Source organism: Lissotriton helveticus, chromosome 1_1 (assembly GCF_964261635.1).
Source record: "Lissotriton helveticus chromosome 1_1, aLisHel1.1, whole genome shotgun sequence".
In the NCBI taxonomy this organism is placed as follows: domain Eukaryota; kingdom Metazoa; phylum Chordata; class Amphibia; order Caudata; family Salamandridae; genus Lissotriton; species Lissotriton helveticus.
The window spans coordinates 1,408,081,824-1,408,102,334 of NC_136057.1; the positions used below are offsets into that span (position 1 = coordinate 1,408,081,824).

General features: G+C 45.2%; 1 protein-coding gene across 2 annotated transcripts in view; it reads left to right on the forward strand.

Annotated features, from left to right (window-relative positions):
* FARSA (phenylalanyl-tRNA synthetase subunit alpha) overlaps positions 1–20,511 on the forward strand; it is a 111,772-nt gene that overhangs the window by 69,692 nt on the left and 21,569 nt on the right. For both annotated transcript variants that reach the window (XM_078684775.1, XM_078684782.1), the window contains exons 10-11: positions 952–1,120; positions 8,627–8,704. In XM_078684775.1, the coding sequence (XP_078540901.1) occupies positions 952–1,120; positions 8,627–8,704 (247 nt within the window). The remainder of the gene's footprint in view (positions 1–951; positions 1,121–8,626; positions 8,705–20,511) is intronic.

Genomic DNA, 20,511 nt, shown 5'->3' on the forward strand with positions numbered 1-20,511 from the left:
ACGCATTTTGGGAACCTCTTTTTCTCAGGCCCGCTTGACGGAGCAACTCTTTCTAAGAAGCTGAGGTGGATGACTGTTTTTTTTTTTTAATGGGCCTTGAATATTCATCAAATGGTGCTAAAGTTATTAGCAAACCAAAAAATCATTTACCGGTGTAAACGTGGTCCTATTTATAACCATCCAGTGGCAGACGGCACTGGGTAAAATAAATATACACATGTGCAGTGCAAATGCATATGACCCAATAATTTGTTATTTGTAACATGTACAGAGACTCACACACTTTAGTATTAGAGCAGTACCTAACATACTTGAGAAAACACTGATTAGTGGCTCAAATATTCTGTTGTAGGATAACCTTTTCCAAAGAAAACACCACAGGCTCTATTCACAAGATCTAGGAACTGTGATTCTATTTCACTGCATATATCAAAACCCCTGTTCTACGATTATTGTTAAATAGAGCTGCTTTTAACTACAGCACATGGAGAAACAGCCCAGCTTAAACCATACATGCAGATGAGCAGAGTATAATAGGCTATTCACCACCATTGCTGAGGAAGGAAAGGTGCATAAAGACCCCAAGACACTTTACCTCTCGAGTCATAGACCCTCCCCACACACAACAATGGCAACAAATGGCATATTACACTCTGCACATCTCCATAAATGCTACATATGTAGTATATATTGACGTTACTGATATTTTGTTTACACTGCTATTTTTATATCTCTAGTTTACCGTGTGCACTGTTTCAGAAGAGGGACGAGCACAATTTGGCTTATTTATTTCAGCAGTTGAGGTAGAAAGAGAATACAATGATGTATAGGGAGCAACATGTGTCCTTCAGGAAGTGTGCAGCGCTTCTGTTATGTAATCCTTTATTTTATTTTTTTAATAAGTTTCATGATCCTTTTTTTTAAAAGTATTTTTGTTTTTTCTCAATGCAGGAAGCTTTCACTCCTGTTAAGTATTTCTCCATCGATCGGGTCTTCCGCAATGAGACATTGGATGCTACACACCTGGCAGAATTTCACCAGATCGAAGGCGTGGTGGCAGACTATGGGATGACCCTTGGTGACCTAATGGGCATACTGAAAGAGTTCTTCAATAAGTTAGGTAATATACCATCTGTGCTCCAAATAACTGCTTCTGTGTGACATTGGGGAGTGTATGGGTGCAGTGTTGCTGCTTTTGAGCCCGTGAGAAGAGCCATCCCACGTGCTCTAGAGGAAGCCTCGAGGTTTAAGCCTGAGCGATTATAAAAGTATTGTTCTTTTTCGAAAGATCAGAGTATATTAGAACCTGTTATGAATGCAGTATCCAAGGTAGTTTTACCTTTACAGAACCTTAGACCTATAAGTGATGTCAGCAAGTCAAAGACCTGGCAATTGAAGATAAGATGCAATGGGGATCTTGCTCCTAGAGACCCATCTATAGAGGCCGAAGATGTAGCTGTAGAAAACCTTCTACCTAGAAACACAGCACCACTAATCTTACCTTTTTCAAACTTCCAACCACAGTTCCATAGAATACTGTACCTACAGAATCACCTGTGTAGATGCACAATTCCAGTGAATCTTCCCTCTTGGGAACTTCTACCCTGATGTGTGATTCCAGAGGGTTTTTCTGAAGCCACGGGTCTGGGGATGTGGTTAAAATAGTTTATTTATTTAAGACTTGAACAACTTTAAACACTCACTGGCTCTACTGTCACTCGCCCTATTTTGGCTGTTGCGCTTTTGAGATTGTTGGATACCTCTTAATGTTTACCTATAAAGAATGCAAGTGAAGTTTACACTTGGATACATTGAGAGACCCTTTTGCTGCGACACAGCATTCTAAGGACTTCTTACCTATAGGAAAACTTCTTCCTCGATGCACAGTCTCCGAGAATCTTATGTCAAGGAAATCTAAACCGGCACAATAATTCTGGGAATGTATTGTATAGGGAACTTGATAATAAGACACAAATTTGCCATGCGTTTCATATAGTCAGGAGCAGCCACTGAGTAAAAGCTTGTGGAGTCCCTAATAACTCGTGGTGCAGAGAATGTGTTCGGTTTTGTTTAGCACCCGCTGAATACTAACGTAGCTTCCAGTTGCTGACTTAAGTAAACTGCAATACTATTCGAACCAGGTGGCTACTTGGGGAACTGTTGTGGCTTTGGCAGGCGAGGAAACGCCAGAAGGTCTTAAGAATAACTGAACTGTGGGCACAATGTTCAAGATTGTGAGGCAGATCACACAAATAAGAGCATGTGCCCTTGATCTCCTTTATTTGGAATCATGGGCTTGGAAAGAATTTGTCAGCAGAGGACCTAAAGTGTATCCCAGTATATTCTCTAGTGGATTAGCAACTACTTTCAAAAACAAAACCTCAGCTTTGAGCAGTCACACCAAATATACATGGCCGTTCTCTCCTCCATCTCAATCACATCCTTTAATTTCCGACACATCAGGATAAAGACACAAGAACTTTTATGGAATTAGATACCAAAGAACATTAGCTTGTAATATTTGTCACCATGTTGATTTGATGCACCTTCAGCCATACGTGATACAGTTCCACAATGTCCCCTACTCCGCAACTTCTGTTTCTCTGAACAGTAAATGTTTCCATTGTAAACTGTATGCCAATTCTGCTGCCTCACATTTTCTGAGAAGTTGGTAGATTGTTGAAGGAATTTCGGTTGAGGGGTAGCTTTTCGTCACAAAGTTCCTAGAAAGCATGACTTCCATGTTGCTGCTTAATTTTTTGAGGGGAGCGTTACCCATTACTTGATCTGACAACATGCCAGTCTGTCTGACTTGTCTAGTTTAAACTTGCATCTGCACTTGTCAGATTTTTTTATCTTCTTCGTGCAATCCACACCTACCAAAGGAACTACCTATTCTCTCAGGCATGAATTCTTAGTTAAAATAGTGTTTGAGTTAAAGGGAGAGACCGATGTCATCCATTTAAAGGTAACCTCTACTGAAATCCCCGTGTTAGAGACTGAAAGTAGTAGTACCTTTGTACAGGTTGTCTGTGCTTGAGGGTTTGGGCAACCACATGAAATCCCAAATTTTTATTTCATCCATTACCTCGTCCACATAGACCCATTTTTGCCCGTTCTCCATCTGGTCCAAGCCTGGGGCACTATCCAGTATACAGCCTTGTAATATCTCTAGATGTCAGGAATTGCCATTCCTCCCCTAGATCAGTGTACCACCATGACTTTTTAGGAGTCTTGTCTTCCCACTAGCCCAGATAAAATTATACATTTTCGATTGTATGACCATAATAGCAGCCTGGTGTGAAAATATTGGTATAGCTTGAACACATTAAAGTTGTCTGGGGAATACATTCATTTTAATGTATTATTTCCTGCTTGACAAATAAAGCCTTTCACCAAGTTAGATCATTAAGTGTATTTCTTTTCAGCTTGAGCCGTTTAGGCTTGAGTAACATCAACAAAGGGGTTATTGGGTTTACCCCAGGTATCGAATAGAATGAAAGGGAGGTTGTCACTCGGATGCTTCTAGGTGCTGTAACAAGGCATGTTAGGGCGTATCTATGTTAGTAAGGGTGAATAGCACATGATTTATGAATAAAATAACTTTGTGTTGTGCATTTCCTAGCTGGATGGTTCTATTGTTTTGCCTAATATTAGCTGCTATGGGGTTTGTTGCAAGAGCGTATAACAATGAGGATAGAGGGCATCCCTGCCTTGTCCACTCATCCAGGTAGATTTAATCTAATATCTTGCAATTTAACAATATGCCCACCCTGGGTACTTCGTAGATGACAAAGACATAGCTTCGGTACTTTGTCCCAAATCTAATTTTGTCAAAGATCTCCTTCAGGAGACGTCGCCTTACCTGGTCAAATGCTTTTTCAGGTTTAAAGACAACCTATATAGAAAGCTATCCTAGTGGTAGCTGTGGAGAGAAGCCTTCAGGCTAAGTCTTGAAGGAATGTAAAGGAGCTTGTTTTACCAGTCTATAATCTCATGAATGACCAAATGAAAGGAGAACCACACCAGGTATATATATAAAATATATGTATTTATTCTAAACACATCCCTCTAGTCTCTTTATGAGGCTATAGGCAAAAGTACAGAGAGTAAACTTATTTAGCACACAATAAATTAGCATAATATACATTGAGCCCTAGGGGCGTACCAAACCATCCAAGGTAGTGACACAGGGGACCCACGGGGGATGCTTGCAGTGTCTAAACACAGCCGCGAATCACCATTAACTTCAATGGGGAAAGTCGCGGTTGGAAAATTACAGATTAAGGACTCTAGGAAGAGGACTTGGAGCAACCCCCTTTAGACCTAGGCAGTTCTAGACTCAATACTCACGGAAGCACTGGAGTACTCGAGTTACCTCACCCAGGGAAGCCTGTGCATAGGTGTCTTTTGATGTCGGGTTTTGTCGTTGTTTTCAATGGCGATCTGCTGCTGGTGACCAAGTCGAAAGTGTCTGGATGGATCCAAGGGTGGATCGGAGATCTGAAGAACATGAAAGCAGAGGGGACAGAGTCTGGGTCACTTGCCAGTGACCAGGATGGCGATGAGCGGATTCCCACCAATGTCAGGTGCTTTCAGATTAAGAAGGTGAAGTTTGACTCTTCAGCCTCAAGGCCCAGGAGGCGTCGACGACGACCAGGTGCTGGATTCGAGCTATCTCACGAAGGATGTTAAGTGCTGCGGTGTCAGTATCCGGATCGGATCCGATTGTACCCAACAAGCCTTGGCAACAGCAACCCACGCAGAAAGCAAAGATTGGCTTAGTTGCAGACCAGCAAGGTCTGAGGGACTCTCCCTCTGGAGGGGAGTCAGGGCACATCTGGAGCAACCAGGAAAGCCCAAGAAACAGAAGAGTTACCTTCGTGGGGACCCACCAGTCAACGGACCAGGGATCGCGAAGGAGCCTCGAGCGGAAATGCTAGAAGCGGGTCCACGGAACACTCGTGGAGGGTAGCCCCATAATCTTCGGTGCAAATGGTGCTCGGGGCTTGGACTACAAGTAGCCTAATGCACTACTTCGGGAGAGCTCGGTAAGTCGATGCACTTGCAAATGTGCACGGTGTCCAGGAGTTCCGGTTCCACGTCACTCGTGAGGGCTGTGGGTCTCAGCTTTGCTGGGATCTCGTGTCCACCTCTGAGAAGTCTGGAAGTCCGTGTCCTGAGTTCCACCCATTCCCTTTGTCCAGTTTCGTGCCAGGGCAGGAGCGGAGTGCCCCTACAACCGGTTTGAACTGGGGTATGCACAGGGACAGCAAGTGTGCCCCCAGCACTGTCTGAAAAGCATTCTATGAATGCACCCACCCAGCCCCAATACACTAAAGCCTGTCTGGGAGGTGGTTACACCTCCCTGTGACAGGAAATCTATTGTCCAGGCCTCCCCTGCCGGAGTTTCGTCCAGCAGCAGGAGGTCAGACTCGTGTCTGTGGCTGCAGCATCCATTTTGTGATGCTGGGGCTCTTTTAAACTATTACCAGTTAGGTTAGTGTGTACATGTCTTCTCCCTCTAGAACCGTGGAATTCTACCCCCGCCCCCAGGACTGGCGGGGGGTGGGTTAGGATTCCAAAGTGTTTGACACCAAACATGACATGTTTCCATGCATCCATTCCAAAGTTAGCATTTACCGCGAGGTTATAATGCACTTAAGAGTATATGGTCTGGCTGCATCACAGAACAGCATCAGAGAATAGATTCCGAAAGCTGCAGAGGGGTCCTGCTCATGCATGGGCACCCTCTCGCACAAAACCAAGCACTCTGCCTTCAGGGTTGATAAGGCCTGCCATAGGAGTGACTTATAGGTTTATATGTGTCAGTGATTAAAGGTAGATATAGGTAGCCTATATCTTAGTAAGGGGTGCATGCACCACCTTACCCAGGCTGCAGTAGCAGACCTGTGGTGCCATTTTGGAAGGCTTCCCAGAGGTGGCATAATACATGCTTCAGCCCCTGGTATGCCTCTGGGGTACCTATGCCCTTAGTACCTAAGGTATCATATACTAGGGACTCACAAGGGTAACCCAGTAACCAATCTGGAGTGTACCTAAAGTACATGCAATCAATTTAGAGAGGAAGCAGCTAGGCTGGGGTCCTGGATAGCAGGGCCCCAGCCAGACTAAAGTCGAAAAACAGTGAAACACCAGCAAAAAGTGGGGGTAACCATAGTAAGCAGATCCTACTCTCCTACATCACCACTCTCTGCCTCCCTCATATATTTGGTGCGAATGGCATTCCTCCTTGATCTGTTCTCCTGATGTACACATTTGTCTGCATGCTGGGCAGAGGTCAGACACCTCCGTACAGTGCACTGCTGTTTTTTTTCTTCTTCTATTCTGCACTTGCGGTTTACTAAGCCTCTGGTAGCAGTTCATCTGCCAATACCAAGATCACTTTCTTTGGCGGTTATTCCTTGGTGCTTCACCTGTTCCTGTGGGCTTGAGAGTGTCAGTGGACCAGTTATCGGGCAATATTTTATTGCACAGTTTCTGCTGCTGTACTGTAGTGCCCCTGGGATTTACAACCAAAGTTCTACTCAGGGTCCCCGTTGAGTGGGATCTTGCTGGAATGTCCCCCAGCGCAGATCTTTGTGCAGACGCCTTCAATGTGGCAGGCTACTAGTCCCCTTTCATAAAAAGCCAATTGACATGGTTTCAGGATTGGGAGTGAGGCGTGGGGGGTGTTGTCTCTAGTGCTATACCCAGAAGCTATCACCAGGCAGGTTATCCTCAATTATGAAAGGAGCGCGGTATCTGTTTAATTGGTAGATCACCACTAGAGCTGTGGATCTTGCAAAAGCGTGAGATGCAAGAGCAACCACCCGTGCGATACAAATTTTGGTTGGGCAGCTAGCAAGAACCTGAGTTGATGCAAATCATTTTGTTCTAGCAGCTACTCACCAACCTGCAAGTATCTTAAACTTATGGGGAGGGTGAGCACAAGGAGGAGATTCCTTAGGGTTTCTTTTGCAGTGCTTGATACACTCTCACTTGGGGAGCTTTCAGGAAACGATGACCACACACTTCTGGGTAACAGAATTTCCACCTGTGCCTCTGCGCCATGGGTAGCATTGAAGTCCAAAGGGCTTCTGGCCCTGAACGTCTCTAAATGAGGACTACTGGTGGTAGGTGAATGCTGATCATTTGTCCAGCCAGGCTGCCGATGACTAGTGTGGTGTGGTCCGGTGACTCATCCTCTGAAGCCTTCTTTTGTCGTCATGCCTCTCAAATGGCCTGAGTGTGACATTTCAAAGGGTTCCCTGATTGTGTACTACACTAGCTCCCTGGGACCCAATCATGGACGCATGTAAATATGTCAAGGAGTTTGGGGGAAAAGACAAAAAGGGAGCTGTGCTCAAAACGGTGCCAGACAATAAATATCTAAATGTTATGCTCTGGTGTGAATGTCACCCAGTGCTTTAATATACCTGTATCATCTTCACAATAGGTGAACCCAAGTTGTCAAAAGGCAGGTGGGGATTGAGAAAGGAATTGACCTTAGCGCTTCTCCAAAAGCAACGCTTAAAGTATTCAGGATAACATGACTGAAGGCACGAACATAAAGAGATTGCCTGTTACAGAGAGCCTGGGCCTTAGACAAGGTAGGTTTTGAAATAAAAGGTGGGAGACCTAAGACTGTATTATTAATACCTTGAACGGTAGTTAAGCCACAATATGACACCCTCTCTGTCTTTTATCATTCAGTTAATGTTTACCATAAAAACCTACAGAAAATAAGTGAAAACTTTTCCCTGTTGCGTATATCCTTATGTTGATGAACCATAGATGCTGGAAAAGTGCAGGTGATTAGATGACGATAGCTGCGTTTGCGTCAAAGAGATACATTTACAGGTAACCTTTACAGAGTAAAACAAGCAGTGTTAATGCATCTGGTTCACCTATTTAATTAATAAACAGCTGTTTTCATCAATCATTGTCTGTAAGGAGGAAAGAGCTCCCTGACAGATAACAGGAGTGGATAGGATGTGGCACAGCGCCAGAGCTGCTGACTCGAGGTCTGTGGATCCCGGTTCGAGTCTCCACAGTGTCCTGCAACTTCCTGTAATTTGATGCAAATCACTTAATCTCTCCGGGTGATAACTTGTTATATAAATATGCTGCAAGAGTAAAGGGCAAAACTGAAAATATAGTTCCACTGAAGCAGTTTTTAACAGTATTTCGGCGGTGGGAAACTGATAAGATGAGCAGACAGGAACAAACATTGGCAAATGCAGGAAAATATGATACACCCAATAGAAATGGAGGAAAGGTAAGTAGCACGCACAGGAACCAATAAGAAGCCAGGAAGGGAGATGAGGCAGGATGTAAGTCCTTTTTAAGTTTCTAATAAAAACAACAGGCGAAACCTAAAAAGGATGACATTACAGCTATTAGGTCTACACTTATCAGAGCTCCCGCCTTTTCCCCACACTAATTTTTATGAAAGAAGGATATGGTCAGCCTCATTCAATGCCCTTGGCAGTGAGAAAGCCTAATGGACTCCACTGATTTCAAAAGTGTTATTTAAGAAGTGCATAGTCTCTTAATATCCAAACTATTTCTGGCATCCCAAGAGAATGACCTGTCTAACAATTTACCACTTTGTTTTTGGTAGGGATCACGAAGCTACGTTTCAAGCCTGCGTACAATCCTTACACTGAGCCCAGCATGGAGGTGTTCAGCTACCACGAAGGTAAGGCATGCTTACTGTAACAAAACCACAGCTACTCCAAGGGAATGTGGGTGAGCACGGAAGAAAAGTGATAGTGGACAGCCTTTTGGGAATGTTGGGGTGCAAGAAGGGCAGCTGATGGCTGTCTGCCATCCTGGGTTAGATGAAGGAGTTGAAAAGACGTTCTTCTTTGTTACTCCTGAAACGAAAAAGTTCAGTCCTTGATGTGTATTTGTACGTGTTTTTGTGTCTGTGTATGCGTGTGTTAAACTGAGTTTTTTTTCCATCCTTCCGCAAAAGTCCATTTAAAACTTGATAGTTTTTCATTTGAACAGATCTACTTGAGAATAGTGACTCCTTGTGAAAGTGTATGTACCACATTCCTCTTTTAACACTCACAAAATGCTCTGGATAAAACACACCTCTCAGCAAAACAGTGAAGGTTCATTTTTACTGTGCAGTACCGCTGTCCGTTAAGAAGCCTTGCGAAATGTTAAACCTGCAGACAAAAATGGTGCATGGTTTTTCCCATTTGGCTGTGTTTGATTAGAGTGGAAAATTATTTAACTGTTCTGTTAAAATGAAAAACGCCGATTTTTGCACATCCTTTTTATCTGCACCTTTTGTACAGTTTGTATAAGTCTAAGAAAATCAATGTTCCTCTTAATCCGACGCCACTCCTAGAAATACTTTGGAAAATGTCACCCAGATCCTGGGCAAAAGCAGGAGGTTTGGTTGTGTTTTGTTATGTGCACTTGCATTGTGTTTTCATTGTGTTGTTCCTGAGCCCTTTGGTAGTCTGAGATTTTCGTGGCTCAGACCGTGGTCTGTTGACATTGCGTTTGGTTGCAATTACTATGGTTTAGCTGCGAGGTATCTAGGAGAGTGGCCAACAAGGTCAGAGCTGACTGATGTATTGTTTACTGATGGGGTACACTGTCTAGTGGCTGGCTAGATTTAGTTACAGATCTCTGTGGAGCATTATGTGCTTGGGAAGGTGGGATTGAGGATATTGTCGTTTGTTTAGTTCTACTCGGGTGTATGTTTGCCCAGTGCATCTAATTTTAAAAAGTGCAGGTGATTGAGTTTGGATGAATGAAGAACTGAGCAAATGGGTGCAATGTGTCTATGCGGTATGCAGTTTACAGAGTGCAAAAGGAGTGCCTTTCATATTCCAAAGGGGCTAGGACTTAACCATAGTTTAGATACTTGAGTACCCCGAATCCAGAGTCCCCTCTGCACCAAATGCACCCAACCTCAGTGGGTGTCCATTTATTGATGTACAATTAGAGCTAAGTTAATGACAAAAATAAACGCCAACCATAGAACTTAAATAGTCCTTTTAGGAGCAGTTACCTTAAATAGTAAACGTAGGAAAGAAAAAAACGAGTCTGATTGCAAGTTGAAGAACTGTCTGTTAAAAAGTAGCCCTTTTCAGTATGATTGATTTCCTGGAAATGTACTGCAATGATTTTAATGTATCTATCATGAAAGTCTCAGGGTAGATTTTTAGTAAACTAGCTCAAACGCGTAGGGTGCCTGCAACAGACGTCTGTGTTCAACCTCCAGGTCACAGTATCTAATCATGTAGCGCCATCTTAGCCTTTCTTGTCGGCGCTTTTTGATAATTGCGAGTAAGCAGTAAAGTAAAGTAAAAAAAATGTTATTGCACAATTATTTAAAATCATTGCAATATGCACATCCAGAAAAAAATGTCATTTTAAATAGAAAAGAAGAATTCAAGTTTGTTAAAAAAGACAATAAAAGTGATGGATTGGGTAAAGGGAAGGGAAAGCAGAAAAGCCAAGGGACTGGCACATAGGGAGGATAAAATTCAAACTTGCTCAGATAATTGAATCAAGGAGTTAATTTCTGTGATGAATTTTACAAAGCAAGTCGCCAATTGTGGCGAGTCTCCCCTCATACAGGCCTCGAGCGCTTCTCGACAAGTCCTGATGCCTAGAAAAAGCCAAATTGGTCTCAGCCAAAATATTCTTTGTGCCCGAAGGTGATGGCAAATGCACAGAATGTGGATTAGACTGTCCTCTCCCTGATTGCAGAAACGACACTGAGAGGAGGCTTCTTTCATGTATCCTTGGCCAAACTTGTATGTCTTCAACAGAATTAAGCCGAAGCGAAATCTCATTAATTGATGTTTGATATACGGCTTCTTTGCTGATGCGAGATAAGATGGTAATGTTTTCGGGGCATATAGTTTGGCAGTCCAGGGACCATGATAAAGTTGGAGAACCTGTTGCATGTCCGATTGATTTAATAGAATTTAGGCTTGCTTGGTTAAAAGCTTTGCTTTCGTTTTATCGGGCAAGGGAGAGGACCATATGTTCCCCGCTTCAAGGGAATTGAGGCAGAATGTCAGATACTTATTCCATGATGTAGTTGGATTGCTAAGCAGGAGCCATATGCAGCTCTTCAGCTTCAGCGAGTGGGGGTTAGCTTGTTTCGCTTTCAGACAGTATGAGACGTATCTTGCTCCCATAATCCAGCGCATAGAGGATAAGGAAAATTCTTTCCGGATTTGGGCATGAGAAGTCGAATTTGGCAATCGGAAGACCCGCCGATAGCATGATGATTGTGCTCTATCTAGCCAGTTGTTCATTTTGTCTTTGAAGATTATTGCGCCAAAGGAGATTGTGGGCAGGAATTTTGCATTGATTAATTTTATCAAAGGGACAAAATCTTGGGAATGCAGAGCACTCTTCGTTCTCATGAAGGCCCCCTCTAAACTGCGAGCCACTGCCTGCATCTCTGTTGTATGCACCGAGCATCTCCCTTTATGGTCAATCCAGACGCCCAGATATTTATATGCGGTGACAGTCTCCAGTGGTTTCCCTTCTATATACCACTTGATCTTTTTTTCATTCGCAGGTGAGATTGCCATCGTTTTGGTTTTACTAACGTTTATCTCTAGCATATTGTTTTTACAATACTGGGCGAGGGAATTGAGCAGTCTTTGGAGGCCCACCTGGGTTTGGTCTAGAAGAATGGTGTCATCTGCGTATTGTAGAATTTGGATTTTACATTGACCGATTCCTGGAGGGGAGGCTCTTGATCGGGACAACCATTCAGGTAGGTCGGCGAGATACAGATTGAAGAGTAATGGCGCAAGGGTGCATCCTTGTTTTAGGCCCCTATTTGTGAAAATTTTATTGGAGGTAGACCATTTCGATGTTACTCTGACTTTTACCCAGGTGTCCGTGTGTAGGGCTATTATTGCGTTTAGAAGTGCCCGTGGGATGCCCCATCTGGCCAGTTTTTCCCACAATTTAGGCCGACTAACGCTGTCGAAGGCTTTACGAAAGTCTATGAATCCCATATACATTGATTTGCCTTTTGCAGCTAGAGTTGTTTCCATCAGGTGGGCTATGGAGATCAAGTTGTCCTCGATGTGGCAACCTTTACGGAAGCCGGTTTGGCTAAAAGGGATTAAGTTTTTAGTTTCCACCCATTTTGTAAGTTCTTTTAAAAGTACACTTGCGTAGGCTTTCCCATCCACATCAAGCAGGGCTATCATTCGATAGTTATCGGGATTGGAACGCGAGCCTTTTTTATGAAAAGGTACAAGGAATGATCCTTGCCAAGAGGGCGGGATTGTGTATCCCAGTATTGCATCTTTAAAGAGAGGGGTCAGTATTGCAGCCCATTTTTGTGCGGAGGCTTTGAGTACTTGCGTAGGGATCCCGTTGGGTCCGGGGGCACCGCTGGAGCGCATTTTCTTTATGACTCCTACTATTTCTTCTGTGGTTATCGTGATGGTGGCGGTTGTGCCATCCTCAGTGATGAGCTGATAGAGCGTAAGTTGGGTACTACTGCTGTTATTTGATGTGTACGGTGCTGTGTATAATATTTTAACGTAATTCTCCCAGTCAGCGGGGGAGATAATAGCTGCAGTGGGTGGTTTAGTGGCTTTGGTAGCCTCATTTACCCAATTCCAAAATTTTCTTTGGTCCTTGGTTTTAATTATCTCAAAGACTGTCGCCCAACGGAGCTCTTCTTCCTCTCTTTTTAGGGCGAATCTGGCCTTTCTGTAATTTTTTCTGGCGGCAGATATGTCACTCCTCAGGGATTTATATTCACTTTTGTTGCTCGCATGGACTCGTTGCAACTTATTTAATTTACTCTTTGCGGAGATTATGAGTTGTTTTTGCTCTAACAAAGTAGTTGGGACCGAAAGGTCCTTCGGAGGGATATTTGGAAGTTTTAATGCTAATTGGTCTCTGAATTCGCTTAGTCTTGTCTCCCAGGAAAATCCTGTCAGGTAATCAGTGCCATCCAGACGCTGTTCGGAGAGTAAGCAAGCAACAAAGGATACATGGACACACTGATCATGTAGTGAGGAGGCAAGCAAATTGGCACATTTTTCCTGAACCATCAGCATCCTCTGTTTTCATATTAGGTAGTCATTTAAGAGACCTGTGCCGTGTCTCCTTTACATGCCCATATTCATCTGGCTGTTAGAATGAATGTACTGGCCAAGATTTTCAATGATCACAGTGCTTGTTCAGTTTTGGCGTGGCAATCTGCCCGCTGATACACCCTAGATCTGTGGTTCCCAAACTGTGCGCCACGGCGCCCCAGTGCGCCGTCATGAGAAGCCAGGGGCGCCGCGGACACGATGTGGGAAACTGAAGCTGACAACATCATGTAAATAGTTTGAGCACGGGAGTGCTGGCCCTGCTTTTGACCTGCTAACCTGCCTTCAGTCAGGGTCCGGTTTAGAAGGTGGGTTATGATAGATTCCTGAGGCCAGATGTAGGATGTTGTTTTTCACGGATGGGCCAGGCTCCCCACTTAGCACAAACTCTTGGCAGGCCATTGTCATTCTATATAGAATGACAATGATCGGCTGAGCAGGCACAGCATGTAGGGAGTCTCCTCCAATCCTAGGCTAAGGGCAAAGCAGGGAGGCCTCTGCCTCTGAACAGGAGCGTTCACAACCCCCATGACAAAGGCAAGTGCTGGGGGCAATAGGAGCACGACGACTATACAGTGAACAAAATGTTACTGTATATTTAGTTGTTTATATACATATCTCACTAGGTACGGGACTTTGGGCCCAACACTCCCGAAGGAACCGCTGTATTGAGTATATTGGAGTAAGGCACGCCATCCTGGAGGACACAAGCATATAGCGATCTGGGGGGCAGCCTTGGAAGCTGGCAGCGGTCCCCAGGTAGGAACTATAGGAAGAAAAAAGCAAGCATTAGCAAAGTCAATAGGGCAGGCTTGCTTTTTGATAAAATCTGCATACGCAGAAGAGCAAGGCCACTGAATATGCCCTTCAGATGCCCTGACCTGGGGAATCAGTGAGTAATTGCAACAAGAGATCAGTGTGAAAAGGAAGGAAGAGTATGAATTCTATTTTCAGAATGTTCACTGAGTGAATGATTGTTTATAGCACAGCAGTAGATTGAATCACGTATATTAACACTCCCAATTGTTTTCGCACGTGTTGACAATGAGACACGTGAAGTTAAAGTAATGTGCCCAGGATCACACAATTTGATGAAGTGGGAAAACACTTTCTAGAACCCAGCTCCCCATAGCCTGCAACTTAAGACTAGACCACATTTCCAGGAGATACCAAAGGAAAAAGAGGTTGGGTGTCTTTCATTAGGAAATTGTCTGATTTAGAAAAACAGATAAAATGTTTGACCAGATACTCTTTTTTTTTTTGTTGAAAAAAAAACACTTTCAGACCAAACAAATAAACTGAAAGTGTTTATACCCTGCAGCCTAATAGTTAAGAAATCACTCAGATTTAAGGTCTTTGGCAGGGTTGGACTGACCGACAGGGCAATCTGCTGTTTGTGGGCCAATTTATTGTTCTGATGACCTGTTCTTCTTTGTTGATTTCCCTGATATTACAAAAACATTGCTTGTAGCCAGCGCACATGTATGCGGTCTGCCGTACCCAGGGGACACTAGAATTATGTGATTTTTGAATAACTATGCATTTGCCACATAATCCATCATCTGCTGCATAATCTGCAGATATATAGTGGAACAAAGCTTGTAGCTCAAATGGTTCAAAATAAAAACGCAGCGTCACATTTTCAGCGTTGTGGAAGGCCCTCTGCAAAAGTTAACTGGTCACTTTTCTGTTGCATATCGCTGCATTTGGATATTAAACTGGTACTAATGAGGTGCAACCAATACTCATGCAGTGTTAAAAAGTGTAAGATTGACTAAATAATGGAATAATACCATTACAAAATGTGCCACATTACTCTGAATAATTTTCTTTTTCTTGACACATAATTTACTGAACTCTGCTACTTAATTTGGTTCTTCCCTGTCGCATAATTCCAGTGGCCCTGGCCATACCTTGCAAAACACCTATGAAAGTTTTTCTCTACATATGTAGTCCAGGTTTGCCAGTGGTTCTTTTTAGGGCTTTGTTAATTAAGAAAACTATAGGCACACAGGCCCGGACTGGCCGTAGCGGGCACCGGGCAATCCCCCGGTGCGCCGCACGGGTGGGGGCCGGTTTTGGGCCCCTGGGAACCGATTTTGTTACAGGGCCGTTTTAGCTGCAAAATCGGGCCAGTGACAAAATCGGCTGAAAACCGGCCCCCGCAAAGAGCTCGGCAGCACCTCCAACCCCCCACAGGGGGGAGGGGGGCCGGCCGAGCACTTTGCCAGGGCCGGTTTTGGTTCCCAGTCCGGCCCTGTGGGCACATCATGATCCCGGTCCTCTCTGGGTATCCCCACTCCCCACTATTATCTCTTGTGTAGCCTCTTTTTATCCTCCCATTGTACTCCTTTCCAGAAGAGCCGTCCCTTTCTAAGTCCATGGACGTACCTTTGAAGACCATGCCTTTATTAAAAAGAGATGCATGCTATTCTAAATCACTTCTTTTATTGCTGAAATGTAATTCTTTCATTTCTGTTACTACAGTGAAAACAATAACAACCTTGCTGACATCTTTAAGATTCTAAAACACCCCAACTCACTTTACTATTACTTGACTTTCGGAAGACGACAGGAAGCACTCCCGAGGTCGGGCTCACCCTCCACCCCCCTAACCCCCACCCGCCCACTGGTAAAAAAAATAGTGGGGAGCCACGGCCAGCTGCCAATTAGTTCAAGGGAGCCACAGGTCAAAAAAGTTTGGGAACCACTGCCCTAGATGATCGGACAGAGTTGCTGTTACCCCTTAAATCAAATTTTTTGGTGTTTTGGTCTAGTACTAATTATCAGATTTTTCCTAGCATTTACAAGAACGGCATGCTCAAGAGTGTTTCTAAGTATCCTTACAAAAAGCTATTTTGTCTGTCATAAATGCCTAAGATTATCACCTAGTTTTTCTCTCCAGCCTCTTTGCAGATATTCATCTGCCTCCCACTGAATGCTTACATCGTGGCTACTGGCTAACAGGTCGAGTCTTCCTTCAGGTTCTTCATACAGTAGGGCAATCCTTCTGATCGTCACAGGTCCCGGAGAAGATCTGTGGGATCCACTTTTATGCATAGTCTCAGCCTGTGGGTGAAGGAGAAGCTTTTGCCCATGCCCTAAACCCGTCCTGGTCAGCTCCTCTACCCCCATTGGGTTTTGTGCCAACCTGACTAGAGAGACAAATGACAAGAAGGCTCAAGAGTGAACTGCATCTGCCAGTGTCAAGGTGGGCACTCTTTGCAGTAAAAAAGGAGCTGGTTACTATTCCAGGCTACTTGTTGAAGCACCGGCATAGGCTTGGTACAGCCCACGGGCCATTATGCTCAGGAATGGAACACCCTTCCTAACAACCGAGGCTCTTTGTCCACTGTCTGTGACCAATACACATACCACTTAAGGGAAGTCATCGAGCCCCAGGTTACACTGGCGGAAAGGCACATTTGGCTTTGGAAGGATAATGACAACTTCCTAAAAGTTTAATTTCCAAAATGGTAACGTAACGTCTGACTTTACCATTACGTTGGTTTTAAAATTACTATTCAAATGAGTCCTTGAATCCTGTCTCTAGCTGCTCCCAAACTGAAGGCATTATAGATTGTTGGAATGTAACCCAGTGTTTTTCTATGGAAGAATCTGCCTTGCTACAGTGAAAAACGGCTTTGTTGGTTTTTCACTGTCAGGATATGTAAAACAAAATCTACATGTTCTACCTTTTAAATACCATGCACCGTGCACTATGGGCATTTAAGGCCTACCTCACAGGTGACTTATAGATTTTAAAAGGGAAGGTTTAGGCCTGGCAAAAAATGTACCTTTGCAGTCAAAATGGTGTTTAAAACTGCATACACAGGCTGCAGGGCCAGGCCTAGAGACCTGTTTTACAGAGATACTTTAGTGGGTGACACAATGAGGGCTGCAGCCCACAAGTAGCATTTAATTTACAGGGCCCGAGTACCATATATTAGGGACGTATAAGTAAATGAAATGTGCCAAGTGGTTATATGTCAATTTAGCCATGTTTAAAGAGAGAGTGCAAGAGCTTTACCACTGGTTAGCAGGTGCATTTCAGCTAAAGAAGGCAAAAATCTGGTGTGACTTACAGAAAGGGTAAATTTCCAATACCCCTCAACATCACAAATAGGCAATAAAGCCTCAGCCCCCGAGGGAGATTTTTTTTGCCCCCAATGATCTGTTCTCCCCAGAGGGGCGGAAAGCACAGTAGACCGCAAGGATTAACTTATTTTTCAGTCTGTTCTAGCATTGGGCTGCATCCTCCAGCCTTCAAGCCAAAACAGTGAGCAGATTGAGGTATTTACCCTCAAGCTGCCCTGTCTAGGAGAACAGAAAGTGCACTAAACACCAGTGGTTGTTTTTTTAAATTTTTTTTAAATGACGTCCTTACTGAAGGGGCAAACAATCTGTTGGGAGGCATATTAACTGTGTCATAGATATGGTGCACAGTGCGATCCATAAGCACCGTTTTGGAGGGGCACATGGACTCCCAGGCATCCTCTTCAAGGAGAGGCCTTTTAATTCCAGTGAAAGGCCAGAGCCGTGGTTTCAGGCCGTGATCCTGTCCTTCACTAATGCACTTATCTCCGCATACTTGCGATCTATCTGTGCTCACTCTTGCAACAAGTCCACCAGTTTTTTTTTTAGATTGGATGCCCTATCCTGGACTGTACCTAATTTAAGGTACACAGTGGGCCCAGCTGTTGCTTTCTGCCACCTCGAGACGGCAGAAAAACTATTTTGTCCACGGAGTTAGGACCCAGAGCCAAGAAGGGACAAAGCCCCACACTATTCCTTTCTCTAGTGGGCGGTCTGCTCCCTAGGGCAGGAAGAGAGGGGATGATTCCACAATGTACCCCTACGGGGCCGAAAACCAGTCCAGCAGTGGGCACCCATGTGTCCAGTTGTAAAAAAATAAAATGTCTGGATTTGGTAGGATATCCGGGCCCATACAAGGGAGCTAACCAAAGCCCCAGATTGATGAAAATTCAGTGGAAAAATCTCAGTGTTTTCACTATGCTTTTTGGGAACTTTAACCTTGTGGTAAGTTAGCCCACCCACTCAAGTGGGCCCTTTTGTTTACCTGGAGAAATGTACGAATCCTAATTAGTAGTACTTTTGTCATTCCTTCCAGATTCCAGAACTTTCCCTCTCAGAAACAGGAGAAACTTCTATGATTGTAGCCAAAGTTTGAGGTTTGGAGGTCCTTTAGAGTAAGAAAAATTTATATTATCCACACAAGCCACACTATTCTGGTTTCCTCCAGGTCCCTAGTTTTCAGAAGTGTCTGGGGTCTGTAGGTATCCCTGGAGTCCTGCCAAACCCGGACCAACATACTACAGCTACCCACACCGCCAGAATGATTGAAATAAAATGGAAAAGGCTTTGTTTCCGTGTTGCGTTTTGGAACCTTTCTTGTTACAAGTGAAAGGTCCACTCACACAAACTGGGTGTAACTTTTTTTATTCGGAGAAGAGTGAAAATACACAAAACAGTAGGGCCTCATTCATTTTTGGCTTTCAAATTTAAGTCATGAGCACAATAGAACATATTTGTAAAACACCCTCTAAATCACCTTGTTATGGGTAACCCCTAATTCAGAGTGTTATTAATAACCCCTACTCCCAATTTCAGATTCTTAGGCACATTTCATAAAATGCATAGCTGTCCTTTATACCTATTTTTATTTAATAATTTTACCTTATAAACTGTTACATGGTTGAAATATAAGAAACCTAATATCTGAAAGAAACCGGTTAGTATTAGATTCCTTACCTTAGAATATCCCCAGGCGTCAGACTGGATCCGGATATTTTTGCGTAGCAGTACGCTTGCGCGTCGGTAGGCGTCGTCTGCGGCTCCGCGTCCGTCGTAGGCGCCGTGATGACGTCGTCGGAGTACTTAGACGCCGCCTCCGCGTGCTGACGTCAGTTCTTCTTTTTTCCGCGCCAGCAGCGCAGATCCGGAAAAAGTGGTACCGTAGCCATTTTTTGACTAAACTTTTTTGATCCCTTTTGATCATTTTTCGAGTCTTCAACTCCGAACGGTGCCGATAGGGATGCCAGGTTTTAAACCCTGTGAGGACTGCGACCGACTGATGTCGGTCACCGAGCCTCACTGTCAGTGTCTCCACTGTCTCGGCGTCGACCACGACGACAAGACCTGTTCCGATTGCCGGGCCCTGACTTCGAAATCTAGGTGCCAGCGGTCCCGCAAGCGACTCGAACTCCGGCAGTCGGCCCGCGCCGTGAGAGGTCCCGGTCCGGACGGAGGTTGAGGGACCGGTCGCGGGATCGGAGCCATCATAGCTCCGGGAGTCGACATCACTCTTCAGGTTCGAAGTCGTCCGGTGAGCACAAGAAGTCGAAGAGACGTCATCGCTCTTCCGAATCCCCCCGAAGCTCGCGCGACGCGGCCGGGGGTTCGGGTGACACCGCCCACGCGGCTCTGTCGGAGTCGCGGGCGTTGCATCCGGCCCCATACCCTCCGGTCCCTGGGCCGCACGCGACGCCGGAGGAGATCGAGCGGTTCCTCATGGCCATGAGGTCTCTCACTCCTCAGGCGGACTCCGCGGCGCGGGCGGCGTGTCCGGCCCCATACCCTCCGGTCCCTGGGCCGCACGTCGGTGTCACAACTGTCTCGGCGTCGGAGCGGCGCCGCTGGGCGCCGCTTTCGACACCGTTTTGGAGAGTTTTACTTCAATGAACCGGCCCCATCCTTTGACACCCCTGAATATCAGAAGATGGGTGATGAGGACAATTGGGAGGGGTCTGAGGACCCTCTGACACAGGAGTGTCAGTCCCAGGAGGACTGGACAGGTGGACTTGGGGATGCCAGTGGTCTGGATACCACGCCAGACACTGATTTTGTCTCACCTCCTACCATGGTTACGGAGGAGGGGACAACCTACAATGTGGTGCTGACGCAGGCGGCCAAGGCCTTGGGCCTTGAGCTCCCCGTCGTGGCCGTGAGGACTAACCTCCTTACTGAGGTCCTTAAACCGCAGTCAAGCTCGGCTGAGCCTCTGCTGCCGTTTAATGAGGCCTTGATCGACGTTCTTTTGGGCACTTGGTCCAGGCCCGCTACAGGTTCGCCTGTAGATAGGAACGTGGCCTGACGCCACCGCCCGGCCCCGGGCGACCCTTGCTTCCTGTCCACCCACCCCACCCCCGAGTGCCTGGTTATTCAGACTTCGAATTCCCAGACCGCATTTCCGTCGGCTCCGCCTGACAGGGAATCCAAGAAGTATGAGCAATACGGCAAGAAGGTATTCTCCTCCCTGAGTCTGGGACTGCGGTCTTCCAACACCGCATGCCTCTTGGGCCGTTACACCCACTCTCTGTGGGATACGGTCGCGGACGTGCAGCCAGAATGCCCGTTGGAGGTACGGGCTAAACTC